Genomic DNA, 27023 nt, shown 5'->3' with positions numbered 1-27023 from the left:
AATTTGCTACTTGATATCTTTTATGGAGCTTGTTTTGTTCACTGGTCTGCAGTCATGCTAAAACTGAAGGGGCCATCTGCAAATTGTTTCCTACAGCATCAAGAGAATGAAATTGTTAAAAATCTCTTATGTTGAACTGTTAAGGGTTCATTTCAATGGAACTAAAGGGAAGAGCCCAATTTTTAAGAAAAGCCCCACACCATTATCTTCCCTCCACCAAACTTTATATTTTACACAGTGCAGCAAGGCCAGATTTGTAATTCTGGCTAATTGCCAAATAGACTCAACTTCAATGGATTGCAAGCCAGAGAGGGAAGATTCATCACCCCAGAGAAAAGCTCTCCACTGCTCAAGTAGGTGTTCTTTACACCGCCTTGCCCTGCAGATGTAAGGCTCAGAAGCAGCAGCTTAGCAATGGGAACCTACTCCATGAAGCTCACCACATATTGAGCTAATCTGAAGGCCACCTGAACATAAGCATCTGCTGACATCTGCTGATTTTACAGTGTCGCTTCAAGGCTGAGCTGCTGTTACTGCCAGTCGCTTGTACTTTGTTATAATAATGCTAACAGTTGACTGTGAGCTACTTAGTAGCAGGGCTGGGCGATATGGCTTAAAAAATAAAATCTCCAATTTTATTACACTATATCCAATTAATCTATTTTTTTCCTCCTTTTTGTTTCACAAAAAGAAATTAAAAGAAAAAACATGTTTTTATTGCATTCATTTTGTCCGGGAGTTGAATTCAATGCGCAACTAAATACAAGCTGTGAAACATGCTTGTATAACAAGATGGCGGCCCTGCCATGTAAACAATAAAGATATGGTATTATACAATGAGCTAAGGACAGGCTTCACTGCACTTGTGTAACTTCAAACTAACTTAAAAAAAAGCAAATTAATAAATTAAAGTGTCTCGTATTACGGTGAAAAAAGGTTTCCTCTTTACAATATTTTGACAACATATTTTCCTAAACATATATTCAGCATTATATGCTATCCTCTTCATGGAAGCCCAAATGCATTGGCGAAATAAAAATCCTGATTTTCCCAAAAATCGAATATAAAAAAATTATAAATTAGAATTAATTGCCCAGCTCTTCTTAGCAGCCAGTCATGACTTGATTTACTGCACAAGTGGCATCCCATCATGATATTCTTTCATAAATGCTTGTATGCAGTCTGCATGGTTAGGCGCTGGAATTTTTACACCTGTGGCCATGAAAGAGATGTTTTCACATTATTTTTATTCAAAACTCTATAAAATTAAAGAGGTATTAATCCATTTATACAAGGCCATATTGATCAGGTCTTTCAACATTTTTTTTCTAGATTTTCCTAAAGAACTCATTCTTGTATATTTTCTCAACAGAACATGTCTCTTAGACTGCAGGTTTATTCGTAGGTCCCAGATTGTCTAAAAGTAAAATGGGAGGCAGATTTTTCAGTAGGTCCAGCTCACAGTTCTTTTGAAAACTGGGGCCAAACCTTCCCTTTTTAAAAAAAGCTTTAATTTTAGGCTTAGGCCGCTGTAGGCCAACCCCATTCCTCATTCTGCTGTGCTAACTTTATTTTCCCTACATCAATTTATTTGCAATTACTGCTGCGATAAAGTCTTGCTGTTTGTCTTCTCCGTAGAAAGTACACCTGGCCAAGTGCATCTGTGCTTTTCTTGCTCCTGTCCTCTTAGCCCAGTCCTCTCTATCTTGTGGAGAGGATAACAACTAGGATTGTTCGGAAGAAAGTTTCTCCCTGTAAAACTAAAGTTCTTCCTCTCCACTGTTGCCAAATGCTTGCCATGGAAAGGAGATTACATTGAAATGAGGATTTGATGCAACAGATGGATACACCTTCTTAGATACACTTTCTTTTTCACAGTGAAGGCCTTACCTGACTCCGCCAGATAGATTTGCTCCGCATATCCATCTGGAAACCTTCCGTTGAAGTAACTTTGGGAAGGGGCGAAAATACTGGTTAGCTGATTGGCCAATGTTGGTGATAGACGGGCCAAATGAACCAATCAGATTCGTCGTCGCTCGTAACAGAGCGAGGACGAAAACACAACCACAAGCCAAGCTACTCTTGCTGCTGCAGGTAAAGGCTCGTTAGCTCAGCAGAGAAATACTCTGTAATTCCGATAAAACTTGCTCGATAGCCACGCTAACGCTAGTTTCATCGGCTGAAACCGCCATGTTGTTTAGACTGAACTGACGCGCTTCCCGTTGCGTCACACCTCAACCCGCCTCAAAGCCAACGCTGATTGGACGTTCGTTTGGTGAACGGCTCCAAATTTTCTTTAACGGAGAGTAGCCAGACTGATCTGCGAGTGAAACCTTGAAACCTCGCGAGATCAGGATGGTCTCACGAGGCTAGTGAAGGCCATGTTAAAGATACAAATGCTGTCAGACAATCAGCAACTATGAAATCTCCCAAATAAGAAATTCAATTAAATAAATAAACAGGGAAACAACACTTACACAAACCTTTCTTCGATTATATCTCAAAGTACAACATATGTTTCTTTCTTTTCACCTACCTGCCTCCCCAACAGACACCTCGACCGGAACGGATGGAGGGCTCTCACCGATGATGTTGTAGCTTGTCATCACAATCTGATAACGTTTGAACTTGTTTAGTTCTGAAAACAAAAATGTAATTTTAATTATTTTTTTTTATGAATCTATACTGTACGGACCATGAAATCACAAACAGTTCCAGTCACTCATAGTTGGCATGATGGTGATGATTCTTTTTAAACATTCTTTTTTAAGGGTGCATATAGTGAATTCTCTTTAATTTACATAGGCACATAGAGAAATCAGAGGTGCCTCCTCAAGATTTAAAGAGACAGTACCAAATTTGCTCTCAGACGCCCTCAGAACAGGGGTAAAAAGTGGGAATGTGGGTGTAAATTAACGAGGAATTCAGACCAAAGCATTGCAGTTCCACTTTACATAGACCACAACTGAAGGATTTCAATGTGAGAAGGAAGAACTGAAAAGCATGATATGTCCCCTTTAAATGTTAAATAGCAAGGTCCCTGCCAGGAAATTTAAATTAAGGTACCGTATTTTTTGGACTATAAGTTGTACTTTTTTTCATAGTTGGGCCGACCCTGCAACTTAAAAATAAAATTTAAATGGTAATTCATATTGATCAGCATGAACCAAGGAGTAAACATTACCGTCTATAGCCACAAGAGGGCTCGCTAGGCTTATGAAAACCATATCCTGCTCCTGTAGCGCTTAAAAATCAATTGAAACATTAACTTATAGACAAGAAAGACTGACAATATGTTTGTTTGTTTGTTGTTTAGTTGTTTCAGTCTGCATTCAGGCAGGAGAGCGTTGCATGGTGCAGCTCGAAGGGCCCAGACCGCGACAGAACCCCGTTAGTGGGCTGTCCGTGAAGCTAATAACAGCTAGCGCTAGCTTACAGGTCTGTTGTTCGGGTGGTTTACAGCTTCACTGATGCACATGAGCTTCACGACACATCCGTGTCGTACTGTTAGCTTAGCGCATAGCACCGTTACGCCCACGGTCTAATTTCAGAGTAAATTTTACAACTTTCAGCTAAACAGCCCATTAAGCTGAAATGCGCTGGATAAAATCTTGCTGGTTGGAGTTGCTAGTTCACTCCATTCATCCTCCCAGCTATGTTCCACGTTATTCAGCCGATTGTGGATGCAGCTGTGTAATTTAATAAACTGGCTTACCAGATTAAATGTCAGTTTTTAGTCTTGGATTGTGTGAAATAAATTTATAGATAAATGCGTATAGTCCGGTGCGATTAATATATGTTTTTTTTTTACCGGCTTATGACACATTTTTTGACTGATGCAATTTATATTGCCGAGCGATTTATAACCTAAAAAATACGGTAATTAATATTTATGCCTGACTCTTTTTAATGGCTACAATGGTTTATCTGTAATCTCCAAGGGGACATTTAACCAAATATTTGTGAGGATGAATGTACATAATTGAGTTTGCATGTATAAGTTTGACCCTGTGTAGATTAGAGAAAATCCTCCACAAATTTTAACTCTTACACACATTTCTAGTTTGTAAACATCATTGAAACTGTATGTTGGACAATAATTTCACCATAGAAAATGAGCAGATCAAATGAATATGATATTTATAACGATGATCAGTGTATGCAAACGTCTGACTTCAGCTGCATGTTGGTTGACTTTGTAACTTACGTGTCAGCTCGAACTCTGTGAGCGAGGCACTGCTGACTGTCTTGAAGGTGCTCTTGTCTTTGGCGGAGTGAAAGAAAGACAGAGGAAGAGGAAATCAATTGTGCTTCAAGTTCAACAATAAACCGCTCAATTATAATGTAATTTAATAGAATCACTCTATTGAAGAGGAAAACATTTCAAAGACTTTTTTTTTTGATTCACTATTGTTGCATGACTCTATACTTTGGAGCGGGTAGAAAATTGTCCGCCAGTCTATATCTGCAGACACGTCTGACTGTACATAACAGCATGTTGCCCAGAGCATAATGACATGTTATTACTCTATTGTTAAGGTGCAGTAAGGGTGGCCTTGTGAAAAAGCAGATGTTCACTGTTCCTGACGGGGTTTTATTCTTCTGCTTTTTAAATATAATAATAAATACTAGACTGTGCCCCAATTAAGCTACATGAGGTCAAAATAAAGTAAGTTACTAAGTGATGCTGAACTGAAGTGGAAAGCAAAACTCCTTTCAGGAATTTTACACCAAAGTAAAAGACCAAAGAAAGAAAGCTGAATCTAACAGTTTCATCAAACTGCTCTCTGAATCATTGGCGGATGATTTCATGATGGGTTCTTTTAGAGTTTCCTGAAACTACATCTCAGAAGCTCGTGTTTCCAAGGAAGGAGACGTCATGAGGGTTTAACCCACCATTTAGAGGATGAGTGGGGGTAACATGCAAGCTTGGTCAATAATAACTGGGTTCTATTATTTTCCCAAAACACTTACATTAAAGTCAGAGAACCTAAATTTCAACCTTTAGTCATCCCTTTAGTCACTGTGTTACCACAGCATTCATTACTGATCAGTTTGGCTCGATCAATAATTAACCTTCTGTTTGAAGAATAAGATCAATCATATAAGCTTGACCAAATACTTGTCTCTCATCTTATGGAACACTTTTAACACCTGTTGGAATCCTTCATATGAAAAGAAAGTAAAAAAAACAGTGATTAAAGTCGTGTTTGTGTCATATTTAGGAGATTCAGGGATACCACTTGCGTAAATAAGAGGTTATTTTCATGACTTTGCACAAAGACATTTTAAAGGGACCTGGAGAAAAGCAGCATTTTTAGGTGAAAGGCCAAGTTTAAGTTGTTCAGGTGCACTACAGAGCAGTTTTCTCGAATATCATAGCATCGAAATCTCCGCAAAAACAACTTTTGGGCGTCTTGGTGATTCCCTATTTTGAATTAACAATTTACAAACGTAAACCCTTTTAAAGAAAGTTGCGTTACGTAAAGTGACGTTGAGCACATGTTCAAATTGTGTAGGAAAAAAACGAAGCAAGAGCTCGCAGGAAAGCTGCACAGATACTAGCAAACAAATAAATCTATTTATGACAACCAAATCTGACAGGCAGATCCAGCCTCTCTTTAGTGGGCAATGAGCCAACTTTCTAAAATTAAAGATACGTTTGATCAGATCATTGGTCTGGAAAGCTCGTGGTCAAGTGATCTGGAGAAAAGCAGTTACTGTAGATGAAAAGTTAAATTAAAGGTGCTTTTGTACACTACATAACATAGTTGTTTTTTTTTTTTTAAATGATTGCCTTTATAGTGGACTTGTCTCAGTGGCCGGTTTACTCCACACAAAGCAGATCTACTCACTTGTAATGAGGGCACTTGTGGTGTGGTTTTTGGCTGTCTGGACTCCTGCATCACTGAAAGCGGACGCATTCGCAAGGAGCTCCCTGTAATACAGTCTGTATCCAGTCAGGACCCCGTTAATACTGTCTTCAGTGGGGCGCTGGAAAACAGGCAAACCAACACACACACACACACATGCACAGACATTAGTAATAAACTTCTTCAAAGGGAACTTCTGAGCCTATTACAATTTTTCAACCAAGCTCCTTTTTTTTTGTGACAGACAGGACAAAGGAAGGCCAGCAGAACTGTATTTGAGCCCAATTTTATTAGTCATCCAATTTAAAGGGTTAGAGTATTGGTCTTGCAGTAACTTGCAAAAGGGGGAAGCGATGCTTCAATAGGTTTGGCACTCTTGTAAAGGGTGATGAAATTGCTGGTGACTTTGTGTTTTCATTGCCTCTTTCTGCTTTGACACGAGGCTACAAAGATGAGAAAAGACATTTACAGACAGAAGAGAAAGGGAAGCAAGCTGTAAAGTACTCAGAAGGGATCTACTGTCTTTTCCTCTCACTCTCTCTATCCTCTGTTGCTGGATTGACTGCCAAGGGCCCCGTTCAACCTGTAACATATCGCCTGCAGGTATACAATCTTTAAGTGTTGGGCTTCTCTCCCCCAGTTGAGATTTTTTATCCCCCTGTTTGTTGCCGCTTCCTTTCCCCTTTAATAAATAACGATAACAGGATCGACAGACACCAACACAGAGCTCAGTTTTAACATACAATAAAACCCTGGCAGGAGTGATTAATCTGATCCTGCAAAGTAGTTAGGGCTGGGCGATATGGATTAAAAAAATAAATCTCAGATTTTATCATACCAAATCCGATTAATCGATTTTTTTCCCCTCCTTTTTGTTTCATAAAAAGAAATTAAGGAAATTATTTTAAAACCTTGCTTTTTATGTCAAGCATTTCGTCAGGGAGTTGACCTGAATTCAAAGTGCAACTAAAAACAAGCTGTGAAACATGCTTGTAAAACAAGAAGGTAGCCGTGCCATTATAAACAATGAAAATATAACAAAACATTTGCTACTAGTGGTTATACACATTGAGCTAAGAACAGGCTTCACTGCACTTGTGAACTTCAAACTAAGTTAAAAAAAAAAAAGTAAATAAGTAAATAAAGTACTTTGTATTATGGTAAAAAAAAAGTTTCCACTTAACAATATTTTGACAATATATTTGCCTAAACATATATTCAGCATCACATGCTGTTCTCTTCATGGAAACCCAATGAGCGTATTAGCAAAATAAAATCCAGATTTTCCAAAAATGAAATCTTAAAGAATTGTAAATTCGAATTAATCGATTAAATCGATTTATCCCCCAGCTCTAAAAGTAGTGCTGGTTGAGTACGTCTGTGTTTTTATAAAAGGACTTCTGTTAATGTTTGGAGAACAAAAAATACCTTCCACTGCACCATCACTGAGGTAGTAGTTGTTGGTTTCACTGAGAGGATCACTGGAGGCTCATTAGGCACTGGAAAGAAAACAGGCAAAGAGTGAAGCGGATCGTCCATTCCACTTCAGCTCCTCTGCATCCGGTTTTCTCTTTGTTCTCTTAATATTCCAGCCCAGGTCCTTACCGTCCTGCAGAGTCGTGACCGCCTCCGTCTCCTTGCTCAGGACACTGTCCCCTACGTCATTGGTGGCCAACATTCGAAGCTTGTAGGATGTGAAGGGCTTCAGCCTGAAGATGCAAACAGGCACAAACTTCACAAGCTGCAGAGGAAAACCCGCTATAGACGGATTCCTATGTCAGAATGTTGGCTAATTTAAATCCGCATGTCCGGACATTCATATTAAAAAGACTTGTTGCGCCATTACCGTCATGCATAATTCACAACATTTATTTCAGTTTCAGTACCCATTGTGAACCATTTAATTTGCCAAACAGAGGTCTCTTATCCCTTAATAAATTAGTGCATAAATTTGCATTCTGGCAAAAGCACATAGCGTGGGTTGATGAGATGAAAAAAAATAAATAAAAATCGACAACAAAAAAACAACAACAAATATTCTGAAATGTGTTTTTTTAACGGTTTACCAAGACAAAACACAAACGTTTATGAGAACAAAAAAGGCACAATTTGCTGGCAGCCATCGTCTCATTAAATCTCCCTAATGCTGAGAGAAACTAAAAGTGAGAGACAGGATCATGCAATCAGCCGAATGATGTTTGTAAAAAATTATTACAGTAACTGGTTTAGTTAATGCTGAGCCGAGTCGCTTGGCTTCTGGCTTCATGATGCTACGGGGAGAGATAGACTACAAGCGTAGCAGATAAAAGATACATTTCTGTACATGTACAGTGCCTCTCCACCTTTACTGGTCGTCCTAGTGAAGGTGTGTAAAACAAAAAATACAAAAAAAAAATCATCTTTGATTCGAGTAGCAACATTCTCTGTGAAAATCTTACTGTGTTTAATATGTTTTTGCCTCTGAGACAATTACTCAAACAGTGTGTGGTGGTGAGACAGAGTTTAAATATGGACAAGGTTATATGAGTAGCTTATTACTTGAAGCTATTTCCAAATTATGAACCTAAGCACACATTTGCCTTACTGGAACAGCATGTTCTCTTGTATTTCCCATTGTGAAGAGTAGAGAAGAGATGGGGCTGCTGTGTCAGCAAGGCAGGAAGAACTGAATCCCAATTACGTTTGCTGACACTCAGATTAACTAATAAAACTAAATATGGAATAAAAATGCTTTATTTACTTTATTTAATTAAAAGACTGCACAGTATTTTTTTTATTTAAAAAGTGACGTTTTTGTCTATTTTGTTTTATTCTGTGCTATTCATCTCACACAGTGATCCGTAGCTGCTGTCAGAGTCGGCTAATAGAGTCTGGCTGATAACACTCAGCTTTATACGCATTACAGAACAACCTAAGTCGTTTGCCTGGTAACACTTTGGATAGGGTGGCCTTATTGCGTTTAATACAATGACAAAAGGCTGTTTAGAATGCAATAATTGTAAGATTGCAAGTGTTTTAAGTTCACACTTTTCATGCCGATTATATATTCAGGCAGTTTTAACGAGCGCCTGGTGTAGATGCCCACACTTGAAACAGTAAGTGTTGACACAATGCTAAAGGACACATGAAATTGGAAGCTTGGATGGGATAGATATGAATACGGATTAATTGCAAGATATATAAAATCCTTACAATATTTACCAATATAACCACATGTTGCAATACCATGGAGCACTCATTTTGGGTACAAGGTGGGAACACGAACCAGATATAAAGAGATATAAATTATTTGTAACCATTGGAAAAAAATATATGACAGGTCACCAACATGTTGCCCGCTCTAAAAATAGCTCAATCCACCTTAGACTAAAATGTCTGTTGCTCTTTTCTGCACATGCACAGTGGTGTTCTTCCGTTTAAAACAACAGAAATAAGTCTGTATTGCTCTCCTAAAGTCCTTCTGCAATGTCTGTGTGCTGCTACTTTGGAAAGTCCCAGAATATTGAGGCTCAACTGGCTGCTGTTAATTATGTTTGGCAGGTGCTCCAGCCAATGATGGTGCAGAGCAACTCTTAATGCACAGGCAGAAAACTTCTAGTCTTTTCCACAATAACGTTTATGCAGCAAAAATATCTACTTATTTAATTAAACTGAGTTAACAACATGGTCTTTAATAATTTCTCGCAAGAGGATTTTTCTTCACTTGTGGAAACAATTTGCTTATCCCCCAAAAGGCCTTTATTTAAGTCACAAAGACAAATGAAACTGCTTACCAAAACAGAAAACAACAGTTTAAAACTCCACCGTGTACTTTTAATAGCTTAGGATAAATATTTTTCTAATATAACCTTCTCACCTTCTTTCAGACATGTTTTGCTCTTTCGCTGGCCTTAGAAGACCACGCGAGCGCTTGAATAACAATTAGACCTCACCTCTCCTAGCCGTCTCCAGCGTCACAGTGTTTTTATTGCAATATTCAGACAACATCTGCATTTCTCCTCTGTTCAAGGTGAAGGATTTAATGAGCCCAGAATAACAATACATATCAGCCAATTTGAAAATACTTAACTCTGGAGACCCTTGTTATCAGACTGATATAAAACAGCAGCAAATCAGGCTGAACGCATTATCTCTTCGCCTCCCCTACACTCAAATGAAGGTGATACAAGTCTAACGAGAACTGAATGTGAGACCGATCCAATCCAATATCAGTATCGGCTCCAACATTAATTTTTATACTTGTTGTGATATCTGAGTGAGGTGAACTGATCCGTCCACCGATTCCAGACTCCATGGACCTGTGCTGCTGCAGCTCATTTGTTCTCTGACTTCATCCTGGAAGTTTAAGTCTATAGCCAAAAATAAGGTACATTTAGCTAGTTAAATATAATAATTATTCTGTTAATTGTATACTCAGATTTGTTTTATATATTTGTCAGATTTGCCAGATTAGGCATACAAGGAGGCACTTGTTGAAAAGCCCACTGCTAGTGCTGATGGTCATGAAAATATAAAAGACATTTATTTAAGTGTTTCATGGAAACATCTGGACTGTTGAAAATTGTGTCGTAATATTACAGTGATACTATTTCATTTTAATACTATGTACACTTGTAGGAGCACATAGTTGCTTTATTTTTATTGTTTTGTGCTTTCAATCTGCATATACCAGTGAATATGTAGGATTTTGTCAGTGCTGGCAAAAATGTTAGAGGTTATTCATGAGTTGCCCTGTTGTGTTATTTAAAACTAAGAATGAATGAAAAATGACTGTTCACAACAAAATCATTCATTAGATTGCACTGTTACTTATTAGCTCTGTTGCAGCTTTTCAGAGCACCTTTTTAATCAATGTTACTTTCTGAAGTATTTTATGCCTCCACCCCTCCCTTTCACAACATAAGGACCAAAAGCCATAAAAACTATATCCCAAGTATCCCATTGAATATCAATTACCGTATTTTCCGGACTATAAGTCGCTTTTTTTTTTCATAGTTTGGCCGGGTGTGCGACTTATACTCTGGAGCGACTTATGTGTGAAATTATTACACATTTTTACCGGTATATCATTACACCTGTTATTTTCACACCAAACCGCAAGAGGGCGCTCTAGGCCTGTGTTGAATCAGACGTAAGCGACGTAGAAGTGGAAGTGCCGCATCTTCTACCTCCAGAGTTAGCAGAGTTATTTGAAAGTGACACAGAGGATGAAGATTTCACTGGATTTTAGTTATTTGGAGTGACACGGGCGCTTTGGTTAACCTTCTTTGCATGTTATTTATGCTATAGTTATCTGAATAGCTTTTAATATGTTATGTTAACATACCAGGCACGTTCTCAGTTGTGTCATGTAGCGTAAGCTAACCGCACAATTATTCAGCCTGTTGTTGCCTCTGTTCTGTTTTTATTTAAAATTGCCTTTCAAGATGACATGTCTGTTCTTGATGTTGTATATTATCAAATAAATTTCCCCCAAAAATGCGACTTATACACCAGCGCCACTTATATATGTTTTTTCTTCTTTATTTTGCATTTTATGGCTTGTGCGACTTGTACTCCGGAGCGACTTGTAGTCCGGAAAATACGGTACCTGAAAGTGGAAACAGCAACACTCAACCGCAAGCTTACCAAGACATGGACTTCCACCTCGCTCACAGGCCAAACAAAAAGCAAATCAATCAGAGAAGCAGCCAACTCTGGAGGAGCTGCAGCGATCCCAAACTCAGGTAGTAAAATCTAAGGCCAACTATTATTCACATATTCTACAAATCTGACCGTTACGGAAGAGTTGCAAGAAGAAAGCCATACGAAGTCTCGTTTGCAGCTTAGCTCAACACACAGCAAACATGGGAGAAAGTGCGCTAGTCAAATAAGACCAGTATTAAACTGTCTGACCTCCATGCAAATCTCTTTGTGCAGAGAAAAAAAAACACAAAAATAACCCAGGACATATTGTCTCTACAATGAAACATGGTGGTGACAGCAACAACATATTCTGAGGATGAATTCCTCTAACAGGGAGAGAGAAGTTGGTCAGAGTTGATGAGACGATGGACTACGCTAAAAACAAGGCAATCTTGGAAGAAGGTTGCAAAAGACTTAGAGTCATCATCTAACAGCAAAGTGACCCTAAATGTGCAGCCAGAGCTACAGTTGAATAGTTTAGATGAAAAATTCACACTAAAATGGCCTAGTCAAAGCATGGTCCTAATCATTGTTCCATCACATCTGTCTGATCTGACAGTCTTTTGCTAATGCCAACAGGGAAATGTGTCAAATACACAAAGCTTAGTGAGAGAAAAAAAAATAAAAATCCTATAAGCTACACCAGAAAGTAAACTATTGGCAGGTGTTTCAATTCATGTATCAGAAGTGGTTTTGAACCCTCTGAATGAAATCGATTAGAGTATTTCATCAAAGTATAAAACCACCTCCCACATTTGAACTGTTCCCACATATTATGAGCACAAGTTAAAACAAGTAATTCAAAGTAAGTCAGCGCAAACATCTTTCCTGCATGGTCTTTCTGCAGAATTTATTTACAGAGCACCCAGGGGACTACACAAGACCAGTCAGAAATTCAGCAGGCAGCAACAGGGGAGAAGTGTCCTCCTCTATAATAATGAGCTCGGCTCAATGAGGGACCAGAAATGCCCTGTAGATTTGTGTACAGAAAGGAATAGAACATCAAAGACGCCGAGCATAAACTAGGTGGGGCGCCAACAGCACTGGGAGGGTGTTAAGGACAATGTTTGAAGATGTATGTGAGAAAAGTGTGCCTGTGTATATAAGCCTGGGGGGCATGATGTTTTGCTTCTAAAGTTTTGTGGAAACAACAATTAGCACTCATAAAAAGTAAGTATGAGTGAGCATGTAGCGATGCAAGTTAATTCCTCCATCCGCTGCTGCGACGAGAGCTCAGAAAATGGCATCAAAACAACAACAGCGGCTCCACAGTGATGGCAGACAGACTGTCCCCGAGGCAGGTCGAAACAGACACACTGAGAGAGCCCACTCCAGCATCTCAAATAGCTCTGTGATCGCTCGAGAAGGAGCCCGCTTAAACAGCCGCGGAGCACACTCCCATCGCTGGTAAAAAAAAGTCATCACAGCCCCGCTTCTCCGGCTTTGTTGGGCAAAGTTAGAGTAGCCATCCCGTCTGACCGATGCTGGTCCCTGCCTTAATGACGCTATCATGGAGAGCAGAGAGACAGGGATGGGAAATGGAAGAGACAATAACGCTGAAGCCTCCTTCAGCTGGCAGAGCAGGGGTGATGCTTGTAGGAAAAAAAAGAAAAAAAATGCATGGCTGATGGTTTCTGAAAGCAGAGGTTGTTGATGGATGGAGGGAAAAAGGGAAGGGGATGGTGACAACGAGAGGGGTGACACGTGAAAAGGCAAAAGCTGCTCTTAAGAAGGAATGGACAGGGGGACACAGTCAAGCTTGAAAGCTTGGGAGTGGACGGAGAAAGATGAAAAACGGATTTAAGTAGAAGTCAGAGCGGTTGCTGCTGTGTCGGGGTGATAGGTGACAGACTTCCTTCCTGTTTATGGAGTAATCATGATCATTTTACTCCGACTGTCATCTCTTTCTTTGATGGATATATTTTCACAATGTTTCCTTACTACTGGGTTTGCCACAAAGTTGTAGAAAGTTTTTTTACAGACAGATGATCAAGCTGAATAAAAATGTTCTAGAAACAGTTTGTTCCCATTTCTCCTAACTCCACATTGGCCATTTTGTATTCTTCACCTTCCTATTTGACACCGTAATGTCCAACGCCAAGCAAATGTACTCATATTCATATTACAACAGCAAAAAATATGACATTTACTAGATAGATATTAAATGTAAAAGGTTTGGATTGCATCTGCTTTCAGTCCATATTAGTCTAAAATGCTAAAAGAAAGCCCAGTGCGACCACCAGTTGTTACAAATCACCTAATTAGTTCATCTGTCTGTATATACGCAGGTATTCTGTGAAGGTCTTAGAGGTTTGTTAGAGACTGTTAGAAAATAAGCAGCATCATGGCACTGCAGACAGGTTAGGGATAGTGAGTAAAAGAGTTTTAAATTATAAAACAATATCCACAGCTCAGAAGGGAGAATTTGATGATAGGACAACTATTAGCTGCCCACAAATTTGGTCTTTATGAGCGAGAGGCAGTTGTTGAAAGAAAGCCATTAAAAGTCTCATCTGCATCTTGCTACAACCCATGTAAGGGACACTGGCAGCATGATCTGGAGCAGCAATTGCAGCAAAAGGCAGATCTACAAGGTATTAACTCAGCAGCGACTGAATACAAATGCACGTTTTAATTACCAAAAAGCTTAAAAAGAATGTGTCCGTTTTCTGCCAGTTCACAATTATCCTCCAATTTGTGCTGGTGTATGAAACCAAATCCTTATAAAATATGTTGTATTTTATAGCACAGCATTTTATAGTATAGCAGTAGCTTTGTCCAAAACTTCTGAGTGTTTTGTTTTTCAAAAAGTGTGGGTAGAAAATGTAATTATATTATATTATACACACAATCATATTTCAGTACTCAATGAAACAGACCCATTCAGAACAATTCCAGTACAGACTGTTAGTATGCATCAAATTTCAAATTTGGATTTTGTTTCTAAAAGCACAAAATTCATCCTTAGGTGTTTGAATTTTTTTTGTTTTGTTTTGTGTTTTTATCACTTTCTCATTGTTTATTATGTTCTAAGGTTTTTCATATTCAGTTGTTATTTTTGCCATTAGGGTTTTTCCGTATCAGTTTATCACTTTGGGTCAGTTTCTTAGCTTCTGTTATTTCTGATTTGGTAGATTCTTTGTGTCTTGGTTCAGCTCTACTAATGCTAATTAGTCTCTTTCCCTCAGAGTCCCTACTTACCTTCTACCTCAGCTGCTCCCCATAACCCCCTGACTAACATAGCTGAATTATATGTCATTCTCCACTCTCCCCTCAGTAAAGCTCACTGGTTGTCATTGCCCATTGCTGGATTGTTAAGTTAAACTGCCATGTTGCTCCATTACTCTTTCCTGTTACTCTGCCCGAGCTTCTTGACCTGTTCATTCTTCGATTCTCCCTGTAAGTTTCCTTTTAGTTCATTATTAAAGAACATTTGGGCCCTTCAAAAACCAAACCCAGACACAAAAACTTGTTGATTAGTAAATAAATGTCAGTTTCAAGCCATTTAAAATCTACAGATCTTATTTACATTCACTGGTTAAAGACAGACATTGACAACTGAGTCTCGTAGCCAGTCGTGCTGAATTTTTCAGTTTATATTACAGAAACATACTGTTGAACACACTCTTTACACCGTTGCTGCTTTCCCTAACAAGATGTCCTGCATTTTTTTGTGGTCAAACAGCCGTGCTGCTGATAAATGCTTGAGTACCTGTCGACTGTCCAGGAGGTCACATTGTGTGGGATGTCGGCTGTATGGGTCTTCCATGGCCCGCTCGGCAGCTCCTTCAGCTGCAAAGTGAAGTACCTCAGCGGAGAGGAGCCTGAGCCACCAGTCACCCAGTAGAGACGGAGCCGGCGAGCTTCGACCTCATCTTGTGGAACAGACAGCTTCCTGGGCGGCTGGGGACGCTCTGCAGATGTGATGGGAAGGACAGAAATTAGGGGGACGGGGGTAGAAGAGAAAAGAAAAGATAAGAAAAAGCCATAAATATGTCCATTTTAATGTATTTTTTTCCTAATAATAAGCATTAAACCAGAGGACAGTTTGTGTTAGGAAACAAACAGTAATTTACAATAACATAGAACATTTGTTCCAAGTAGGCTCTTATGTTAGATTAAAAAGTACCCTTTAATAACTGTTTATGCAGATATTAAACAGATTTTTCATTAAGCCCACATGTCTGCATTTAGGACTGTTTTTGTTTTATTGGTTTGATGTAATATTCTATTCTTAAAAGTTGTGTTTCCATTGGCTGTAAGCAGAGGATCTATATAACTAACAGAAATATAGCAATAAAGGGTTGAAAATATAATTCTGTGTGTAATTAATCCAAACAATGTGTTTTAAATTAGTGAATTGAGTTACAGAAATAAATTAACTTTATCGAAGTTATCGAATAAGACAGTACGGTGCATACTAATGAACACAATAATTAAAGCATTCTAAATGCTTTAATGTTAGAGCAAAAGTAGAGGAAACGTAAACATGATTAGGCAATTTATACTTCTATAAATATCCTGATGCATCTCAATAATCCAGATAGAAAAATACAAAAAAGAAATTGGATAGGTCCTCTACACGGGTTCTTCTTTGTTGAAACGTCTTGTCTTTTCTCTGCGAGATTTCTTCAGTCTGTATTGTTGTAGGTAATCGCAGCCTTATAAGCACTGCCTTTGCATAGTGGATCTACACGTTTAACGGTGACAATCACAACTGGATGCTCATCAGCCAACCAACCGATCATTAGTGGTCTGATAAAGATTTATTGCTTCCAGGGGGCTGAGTCCTGCTCCCAATAACAGGCTAACGCTGGGTAGTGAACAAAAGGGTGGCCCAGCACAAAATATCAGCATCATCAGACCAAGATTCTGCAGTTTAAACTTATCTGCAGGCCAGCGGTCACTCTTTCAGGGATGAAGATGTTCTCATCCTGGATGAACAGCAATGTTGGTTTGAGAGAGGAGTAAAGAAGCCATCTTTGTGACCAGAGACCGCCTGTCGTTTAACAGGGGTGGAGGCCTCTGGGTCCAATTGCCCCCCACTTGCAATGCTGTTATTGCGAGCATGACTCAGCCTCCTGGGAACAATAAGTGGCCATCAGAGCACTAACAACTGGTTGGTAGCCTAATGGTCCTGTTTTGACTTTTGACTTTGGCTTTCTTAATAAAATGTCTTCTTCAGTGGGATTTATGTGTATTCTGAATGGCTGCAGCAAAACCCCCTGAGACACATGGCACAAATTTCCAGAAAATTTGGGTGAGTAAAAACAGATGAAAGAGGTTTGTAAAGAAGACCAGGCAAGACTGGAACAGACAGATTTCATTAACGGAGACGTGCGGCGATCCCTGCAAGTGTCAGTCATTGTCTGTCAACGTGAATCCATAAGCGTTTCAATGTGGATCAGCTGCTACTACCTGGTTTGTCATAACTGCGCTAAAAAGATCAACAAGGAGCAAATTTGTAGTTTATTTTTTAATTAACTTTGAATAACTGTTTATTTTTGGTAAAAAAAACTTACAGTGGATGATGAGTGGATATTTTGCAATCAAATAATATACTATTCTTATTGACCGGATATGCATTGGTACATAGCTTTAAAACCATTATTTAACTGCCTTTTGTAACTTTTATGAAGCTACAGTACATCTCAATAAAATCTAAAATCATAGAAAAGTTAGTTTATTTCACAAATTTAACTAAAATATTTTATATACAATATAGATTTATAACAAAGAGAAATATTTTAAGTGTTTATTTATTTGTGCCAAATTTGATAATCAAGACACAACGTGAATGGTAATCCAAATTAGATTTTTTTTTAGAAAAAGGTTATATATTAAAAAACACCAATAAAAAAGGACCTTTAATACATTAATATGATCTGACTTATGCAACCATGGGTAACCAGGCATCGCCAAAGCATCTTACAGGCTGGATTGTTGCTCGGTGGCCCAAAATCTTCCCCTCAGATTAAACTAATTATTGTTTTGAAATCATGTATCAAAATCTTAAAATAACTTTTTGATTCATTCTAATCTGTGGAGATGTACCAATAAGCTCTGCTTATCTTTTCTTTTTTGTTTGTTTGCTTATATATCAAAGGATAAAATCATAAGGGAACATTGTTGATGCTGTTTTTTTTTCTCCTAACCTGGTGTCTGTAGCCTCAAATTTAGTGAAGGTCTGAAAAAAAAAAATTCTACAAATAGCCTCAAACACTGCACACGTTCAACCACTACTGAAAATACAAATGTTTGCACACCCCTTGACTTGATTTTCAAATTTTGTTACGCTATGCAGTTTTTTAAGATTTATATTATTGTTGTCTCAACCTCTTTAGTAATGGAGTCTTTTGAAAGAAATTGTCAAAGAGGTCAATATGTAAAAAGCTAAAAGTCTTTTGGACCCACTACAATTAGCTTTTAGGTCTGGTTAAAGGGGTGGAAGATTCAACAGGAACTATTTTGGTTAAGAAGCTGCAGTATTTTTACGGTTTTGACTTTTAGCCTCATATGCTGGTTGATGGACTTTTTAACTGAACGGTCTCAGCGGGTGAGAGTTAACCAGGTTCCCACAGATGTTCTCTACTCTTCAACCGGGTCCCCCTCAGGGGTGTATCCACAGAACTACTGGAAATATGGCAATTCAACAGGGGCAGATTCATTTTACCACTGGAAGCACTTCTCGTTCAGCTAGATTAATAAAGGAACATTAGTAAGGGTAATATTTTGTATGCCAAGGTAGGATGCGCCTCCCCATGCAGAAACTATTGTTCCATTAATACACCTGACTGTTAGTAAAAGATCTGTCATAGTTTAACCTGGTTATGCTTGGTATCAGGGGCCATTTGGGCACCTCAACAGGGGTTTTGTTGATGATTTCTGCAATGCTTGCATTATTTTGGCTGTTAAAAGTAAAAATGGAGTTTAGATGTGTGCATTTAGTTAGACAATTAAGACAAACAAGATTTCACATGTAGTACAGCCGATAACATCTCCATGATGGCACATTCTTTCTTCAGTTATCACGTGAGGAGGCTTTCCTTTTAGGGGTGCTTCTAAGTTTGGAAAAAGACATGTGGCCATGATTCTGGGCTCTTCCTTCAGGACATTGTGCGTGTTGTATTATCGTAAGAGCCTCAGCACTGAAAGTTGTAACAATTTCTCTGCCGTATTAGATTGAATTGTTAAACTGAACTTTGAAGTTGGGTTATCCTTAGAAGGTGTTTTATTTTGGTGAGCCATTTAGAGGAAATAATTCAACCAGAGGGGAAAACAACGATGGTCTAAGTGTGTGTTAGCACTATTTTTAAGCAAAATATTTTATTCTTTTTTTTATTGAGCCTGTATTAACATTGGACTGCATCTATTTGTTTGGGGTAAAGAACAGAAACCAAGAGTTGGGAATTGCAACAGTGTGCTGCAAAATTGGTTGCTTAGCCTTAAACAACTTGACTGAACTGTACAAGGTGAGGTCAGTCAGAAAAGCCAGAACAATCAGGGCGGATACAGTTCATCCGTTGCACCACAGGTTAAAGGGGCCATGACAACAAATTTAATTTTTTTGTGGTTTTGGGGGTATAATATCAACTGTTGTGCACTGATGATCCCGTGTGAATGTCTAGAGCAGGTACCAAAGGATCTGCTCATGGGTGGTCAGCTTTGTTTCTTTGCTCAAAAAGGCTCAGATCAGAAAACAGTTAATCTTTCTATGAAGGTTATCTTTATAAATAATTCATAATCTCCAATTAGTGCACACTGTCATGCAAACAGCCTTCACACATGCAGCACAATCAACTACATGAAATAGGTCATACAGTGATGTAACCACCCGTTTAAATCGGCTTGTGTTCGGCGCAGATATCTACTGTCAGATGTAGGACTAATAGACTGAAGAAACTTATTTGTTCCTGCTCCTCTTAGATTCTTATATGAGTTGTGGTGACTTTTAGCGAAAAGTTGTCACGTGTTGTTTTTCAGCTGTTGCTGTTAAATAAATTGTCTTGAGTGGATAACGAAGATTCTTGAACATAATAGGAAAATGGAAAGAGTCAAATACGGTTTCTAGTAAATCAGGACACATTCTGAAAAAAAAAAACTACTACCAGACTTGAGACGTAGGTCCAGACCTAAATCTATTGATATCCGGTGGCAGGATTCAAAGTTGCTTTCCGTCTACGCTGATCGAGTTTGAGCCATGTTACAAAGAAGAATAGGCAGAATTTCCAGCCGCTGGTGTTTTTCCTCAAAAGACTGGCAGGTTTAATTGCAGAAAAAGAAGTACATAGATCTACAGTACATAGTTCTGACTTGGGAATTTGATTGTTTTTTTATTTATTTATTTTTTTAAACCATCAGTCCTTTCTTCTCCACTTGCATATATGCTCTAATTTGTTTATGTCTATCACATGAAATCCCAAGAAAGACCAGTGTAGTTTGTAGTTGTACAGTCAAAAAGTTCAAGGGGTATGAGCAGTTTCCCAAAGCGCTGTGTGTGTCTGTCAATGTGTGCTGCAGTGGATTAAGGTTTAAGTGAACCAAGACATTTAATTACTTCAGCATCAACAAAACTATTTCTCAGCATGCTGCCAGTCAGTGTATGCGTGTATTTCTTTGTGTTCTCGCTATTCAATTACAAGATGAAGGATGGCTCTGGGAGTCGCTATCTTTGTACAACTGTGTTAAGTGATAAGTAGACCTCAACACAAACTCGACACACAAACAAAAACAAACCCCTGGAGACACAACAGTCTAATTTTGGGGGGCATCGGGCCATCGATTGAGTCTGGAAATAATAGTGTTATTGATTGTTTCTGAAGTTTAATTAATCTGCATTTATTTTCTGGAACATGCGCGACCACCGCCGAGCACACGCTGACAGCCACGCAGAGCTCGGCCTCCTTCACTCATCCTTATCACAAGTAATTTGAGTCAAATCTGTTTGTCTCCTTCTTTCCCCCACGCAGCATCATTCTCCATTCCCTTCAGAATCTGTCTATTGTCTACACTCTCTTTCTCTTTCTGATACCATCAGCGTCTCCCTGCCTGTTCTCCCATTGTTCTGATCCACAGTTAAGATTTTGCTCTCATAATAAACTCATAATTGTGAGCGCAAGTAGGGGCTCTGTCGTCATATGCACCTCTGCTGCAGCCGAACTTGGAGGAAAGAGGGGGAGTGAGGAAAGAGGAGGCGCAGCTGATGGGAAACTTTTTTTTTATTCTGTCCGTTGCCTTGTTGGTCATCAACCTTTGGAGACAAGCACTGCGGGCTGATTAAAATCTGTAGAAAGAATTGCAGCTCGCTGCTAAATGTATGCGGCGTCACATATTCACATGCACACTCAGACTTGTTTTGTGATTTTCCGAGGGATTAATCCGGTCTCTTTGGGATCATTTGACAGAAATCTCTATTAGGCTTTTCTGGAAGGAGCCATTATGTTACTGAAGTGGAACAGAGAACCACTACATCCTATTATCAAGACGTTTTGATAATGACGACTTGGATGTTATCGTAACTGATCCAATTAAAGCACACCGCACACGATGATACTTCTGAACACAATAACTGGATTCCAGGGATCCACAAGCGTTCCTCTGATGGTTTTATTTTCATACCTTTGGTTGAATCTGAATTAGGTTTTAACTTGACGGAGACGGTGCTGCTAAGCTGACAGGGAGAACTGGTGAGATCAGAGACGGACTGTATCAAAGTCTCGTTACTGAAATTTATTCAAAACAAGGCAAGTTGCCAGAAAAGTCAAACGGCTTGATTCTTAAAGTAATATTTAACTAAGAAGACAGCTAATTATAGCACAAAATGTCACTTAAACCATGTGATCTCTAAGTTTCGTTCATCCCTTTGTATGAACATGATAATAAATAAACTAGGGCTGCACAGTTGGTTGTACTGTTTGTTGCCTTGCAGCAAGAAGGTTCTGGGTTCAAATCCTGGCCTGTGGTCCTTCTTCATTGAGTTTAAATGTTCTCCCTGTGCATGCGTGGGTTCTTTCTGGGTACTCTGGCTTCCTCCCACAGTCCATAAACATGACTGTTGGGTTAATTGTTCTCTCTAAGTTAAACTTAGCTATGAGTGTGTGTGTTCATGGTTGTTTGTCCCATTTCTCTGTGATGGACTGGCGACCTGGTTCTACCTCGCCTCTCCACCTATGCTAGCTGGAGATACGCACCAGCCCCCTGTGAACCTGGAAGGACAAGTGACTATTGACAATGGATGGTCACAAACTCATACACTAAAAGTATCTTTTTACATATTTGCAGTCTTTTATAGTTAATTCCAAAAGCTTTTATAAATCTCCAGATATTACTCAGATTCAGGTGAAGAGAGTCTTCTAATAAATGCCATTTTGTTGCATACTGGCTGCGGTGTTTTGGATCACTATTCTTTTGAGTGACCCAAGTTTATGTAGGCTGTCCTAGAGATGACCTCACATATGAACAATCTGTTGTACTGAGAAGTTCATTGAAGGTCCTCTGGCTGCAAAACATGCTTCAACTCATCCCACGCTCCCCCACCATACTTAGCAGTTCGTATGAAGGTTGCTGATATGCTGTGGAAGTCTTCTGGTTCATTTAGAAGAGATTTTGCAAACTAAAGTCACGGTGCCGTGTTTGCAGCCCCATCTACAACTAATGTGCATTCCACCAACTTTAATTTTAAATTGGCGGTACAGAAGCTGGACTTTTGGGTAATGTCACATAAGACCTAAAACTGCCCAACATTCAACCACGTTGGCCGCCCATGCCCCTGTAGTTGGTTAGGACCACTTCTGATAAATGCCACCAACTCGTTCAGTCGTCACAATTTGGCCATTTGGAAATGATCAAATCCTTAAGTTTGTCCTCTTTTTCAACATGTAACACCATTCACTCTGAGAATAAAATGTTCCCTTCCTGCCTGATAAACTCCTGATGAATCAGTGTTATAACATTCACCAGTCATAATGAATATATATGTAGTTTTTCTACGTTCCAAAAAGATTTTTGTATTTAGTTGAGACTTTATTGTTTAATTTCTTCTAGAAACACCAAAGCTTGCTGAACACCAACAAGGAACAACTTTTATTCTAAGAAGTGTTCCCATATTACCTTAGATGAAAAATGCAAAGGTTTGTAAAAATTTCCAGATACAAGAAAAAAAAGGTGACACCTGAACGAGGTCTTCCTACACATTTCTAATTTACATTTCCAGACTCAAATTTTTTGATTGCCCCCCCTGGAGTTTTAAGAACATTGTGTAAATTAACTGCTTGAATAATAATTGTATTATTCAATACTTATTTTTTTAGGTTCCAGAAATCATGAAACAAAGCTATGCTGAAATTAGTGTCTAATTTTCAGAGTGTGGTTTAGGATTAGTTTACAGCAACTAAAATAAAGCTGCACTATTCCAAGATATATAAATCTTGGACTTATGTAAGGATGAGAGTATCCTACACCGACACTAAATGCACATTACTTAAAGGAAAGGTTTTTTGAACATCGGTATGAGTTAAAACATTTTTTTTACTGCTTTAAATGTTTATCAGTCCCAATATAACAACAACAGGCCCCCCGAAAAAGTAGTAAATTGGGTGTTTATTAATGTCAGTAAAAGTCAAAATACTGATTGTTGAAACGTTACGATCAGGTTGTGAAATGGCAAAACCAAAGGTAAACGAAAGGCCCTTTGCATGTGATTAGCATTATTAGATTTTTGTCTTTTAGAAAAGGGGTTCCCAAAGTGGAGGTAGGGAGATGATCCAAATGATGATTCAAAATTTCTGACTTTACAATGTCAGAGATATACCTATTTTAATTTAGCAAATGTATGTTTTTAATCAGGCATACATTTGCTAAATCTGGAAAAAAAAATTCTAAAACATTTAAGACTTTTTGACATCTGAAAACATCCAGGTTTTTTCTTCCAAACATGTAATATTATTCTTAAAATTTCTGATTTGTTTTTGTGTGGAAATTTACTTCTCTGTGGCCAATAATTTATTTTCTTTAATCCACAAAGACTGTAGTACAAATCTTTATTTTTTGGAAATTACAAGAATAAAAATATAATATTAGGCGTACAAGAATAAAAAGACATTATGAGAAGTCATATACAAGAATAAAGTAGTAATATTACAAGAATAAAGTCATACAGCTGTTTGCATAATCCTTTTAAAGTCCTGATACTAATAATAATTTGGTGCTGATTTTATAAAAAAAAATTCAGTATTTCCTTAACTGTGACACCGATACCAAAGTACAACTTTACAAGATGCTCAACATGACTTATTTTAACACAGGGGGAAGAGTTTTCATAAAATTACAACTTTATTTCTGCAATTGTATGACTATATTCTTGTAATTTCCCCCAAAAAATAAAATAAATAAAAAATAACTGCGAAAGGGGGTCGCCGGTGTCTGGCGCAGTTATTTTGAGGGTCACAGGCAGAGAAGTTTGGAAGCCCTGCTTTAGAAAATGAAGAAAAAAAAAAAAAAAGGCTGGAAAACCAAATATTATTTTCCATACTCCATATGGTTCCATATAGTTTTCAATGGCATAAATTTTGCCATACTTAACCAGGCCTGGAAAATGATTAAATAAAATTCCCAGACCCCTCAAGGTTGCGAGGGAACCCTGCAAATACCTTCACAGGAGCCTAACAACACCTGAAACCAAACTAACCGCTGAATCTACCACCTTTACTCTCAGCTGTAAGTTACGGCAAGAACCTCTCAGGCTGTCAGCGGTCATTTTTTCGTAAGAGGGGAAATATTTCCAGTCTCAAGTTTTTAGAAGATAAACAGCAGGAGAATAACAGTCAGAGATAAACATCGTATATCTCACCACAGGACCAGGCTGTCATACTCTGTTTTTGACTCAAATCCTCTCACTGTTTTTGTTTACACTTTGCCATGAGACCACCGAGTGCCAAGATCAGATGAAATGTTGCTGGGAATTAACAGCATGTTTTTTTGCCCTAAAAAACATAATTGCCATAATTGCAAAATAATGAGAGAAGTGTTGATCGGAAAAATAATTACTGTGGTTTACAAAATAAGACAGCGTACAGATGTGATTTGCAGGTCTGTTTTTTTTTTTTTTTTTCACTTTAATTTTCGATAACTAAGAAAGTAATTTAAGCAGCAAGTCTGTGGGTGAGAAAGGCAAATGATCCCCTCCTAAGCAAGAGAGCAATTAATTTGGAGTTGTTCAGTCTCCCCAGGTTATTTTTTTTTTTTTATTTCAGACACTCACTGTAACTCTACAGGAGGGCTGGTGTCTGGTGGGTTTAATATGCGCAGTTCTGTCCGCAGGAGTCTATAAATGTCATTTCATCTTGTTCTGTACTTTTTAAATTCTCCTCTACTCTTAAAAGGTCATACTTTTTATCTTGCGATAACCTTTAGCGCCCTGTAACGGTGGAATACGCATGTTCATCTGCAAACTGCTTGTTGCCGAGGCACTAAAAACTTGTCAGTCTCATGTCTGCAGATGTTGCTTGCTGTTCTGTCTATTCTGTGAATACTTTACATAAGCTGTAACATAACTCTGTAAGGCTGCAGAGAATATAACATTTAAAATGCTAAAAGTTTACCTTAGTCTCCATCCATCCATCCACAGAGACACACAAGACAAACACCCATTCACACACGTACCTAAGAGCAATTTAAAGAGACATATTAATTATATCATATTATTAGATCATTGGAGGAAGCTGGACTACCTGGGGAGAACATGCAAACTTTATGAAAAAGACCCAGGGCTGGAATACGAAGTGTGGGTAAGCTCTTACCAAATGTATTTAAATTGCGCAGATTCAGGCCATATTTACAAAATCCTTTCCATTAGCAACAACCACTTCATGCTTTTTTTTGTTATCTTTTAAGAAATGTTCAGAATCCCTTTAATAACTGTGGTTCGGCAACCAGTGGCTCCCTAATAAATCTGCAGAATTAGTTTTTTGTCACCCTCCTAAAAAAGGATCAGGCAACATGAGACATTTTTCTTCAAATAAAACACTTATTACAATTTTTTTTCCAACTGTGTTGAATATTTTCTTGAAACAAATTGTGTATAATAATAATAATAATAACAATAATGATAAGAATAATATAAAAATAAAAACGACTTGTATTTTAGCACGACCTCAAAGTGCTACATTACAAAAACAGATTCAAACGATGGGTTCAAAAACTGCAAATGAATCTTTGACACACTGAGACAAATTCATGCACAGTGGTTTTTAAAACAGCTACACTGAAAACCGCTAAAAAAAGAGAAAAGGCTACACTTCCAGACAGGACCCGTAAAAAAATACCAACCTAAATATAACTTATAACCCACTTTTGGTCAACATGTCCTCATGATGCAGGGGTTGGTCCACACAAGGTTAACTATACATGACCCCCCTCCCCCTCCCCCCCCCCAAAAAAGACAAAACACAGATAGCATTGCTGGAGGAGTTTTATCTCCACAGACAACTAAAACTTGTTTTATTCCCCATTTTGCAAAAACTACAAGCAGCACCATCAGCAAACCATCAACCACATACTGTTCACTGCAAACACGCCAGGAGAAATGTCCCTGTGGCGTTTTTTTTCCCCCCACTGCAGATATTTTGACTCAGTGCAGAAGTAAAAGCAAAGATACAGCTAATAGCACTCATTATAATCCTGTTTCAGTTTGGAGCCCCGTCAGCGAGCCGGCGTGTGCCAGGCTCCAGCCTTGGCATGGGCAGATACTGGATCTAGAATATAAAGTTCCTCCAGACCAAGCTGTGCTGTATTACCCCTCTCCAGAAGGAAAGTTCACATTTGTTGCCCCTCGGTCTCCTGCTCGTTCTCCCTTAAGTATAAAACTTTGGCTTCAAAACTTGTTAGATGATTTTTCACCTCCCTCTGGGGATTCAAAACTTAAATGAATCATTTGCAGGAGGGGTTTGATCTTTTGTCATGGAGGTAGCTCAGCTTTTACTGCTGACGTTATTGATTTCACTTCGTACTGCTCTGATAACGCAGAGCAGTTTGACACACAATCCAGAACGGAGACACACAACTTCGGTAAATCAACCCGAGTGGTGATATGGACAGCGCTTTGAGAAAAAGCAGTGTGTTGTTTACCTCGGCGTTCAGGTGGTAACAACCAGGGCCTCCTGCGGTTCGCCCCAACCCACGGCGGTGCGAGCCGTGAGGCGAAACACGTAGGTGTGCTCAGAGGCGAGGCCTGTGACGGTGAACTGGCGAGCGTTGGAGCCCACTTCCACAGTGGTCCACCGCAGAGGATCCCTGCTATGAAGGCGGTAGGATATCTGGTAGCCTAGCGCAAAGTAGAGGAAGAGAGACGGGGGGGAAAAAAAGGATTAGGTGTAAAATTCTGTGAATCGTGCCACTATCGCGTTAATACCCACATTTGTGACCATGAACAAGTTTCCCCCGATGCCGTTTTGAGTTATTTACAGATTC

The 27023-nt window shown here is 38.7% G+C and overlaps 1 protein-coding gene across 1 annotated transcript in view; it reads right to left on the bottom strand.

Annotated features, from left to right (window-relative positions):
- Positions 1–26877, bottom strand: part of LOC105915599 (protein sidekick-1-like) — a gene marked incomplete at its 5' end in the record, with an annotated part of 44581 nt that extends 17704 nt beyond the window's left edge. Inside the window, 8 exon segments of the mRNA XM_036129699.1 lie at positions 2537–2638; positions 4208–4264; positions 5856–5994; positions 7302–7372; positions 7479–7582; positions 15271–15472; positions 26682–26691; positions 26693–26877. Coding sequence (XP_035985592.1) covers positions 2537–2638; positions 4208–4264; positions 5856–5994; positions 7302–7372; positions 7479–7582; positions 15271–15472; positions 26682–26691; positions 26693–26877 — 870 coding nt within the window.
- Positions 26878–27023: the final 146 nt, after the last annotated feature.

Source organism: Fundulus heteroclitus, unplaced genomic scaffold, assembly GCF_011125445.2.
Source record: "Fundulus heteroclitus isolate FHET01 unplaced genomic scaffold, MU-UCD_Fhet_4.1 scaffold_205, whole genome shotgun sequence".
Taxonomy (NCBI): domain Eukaryota; kingdom Metazoa; phylum Chordata; class Actinopteri; order Cyprinodontiformes; family Fundulidae; genus Fundulus; species Fundulus heteroclitus.
The sequence above is the reverse complement of the archived record's forward strand: the minus strand, read 5'-3'. Positions and strand labels throughout refer to the sequence as shown.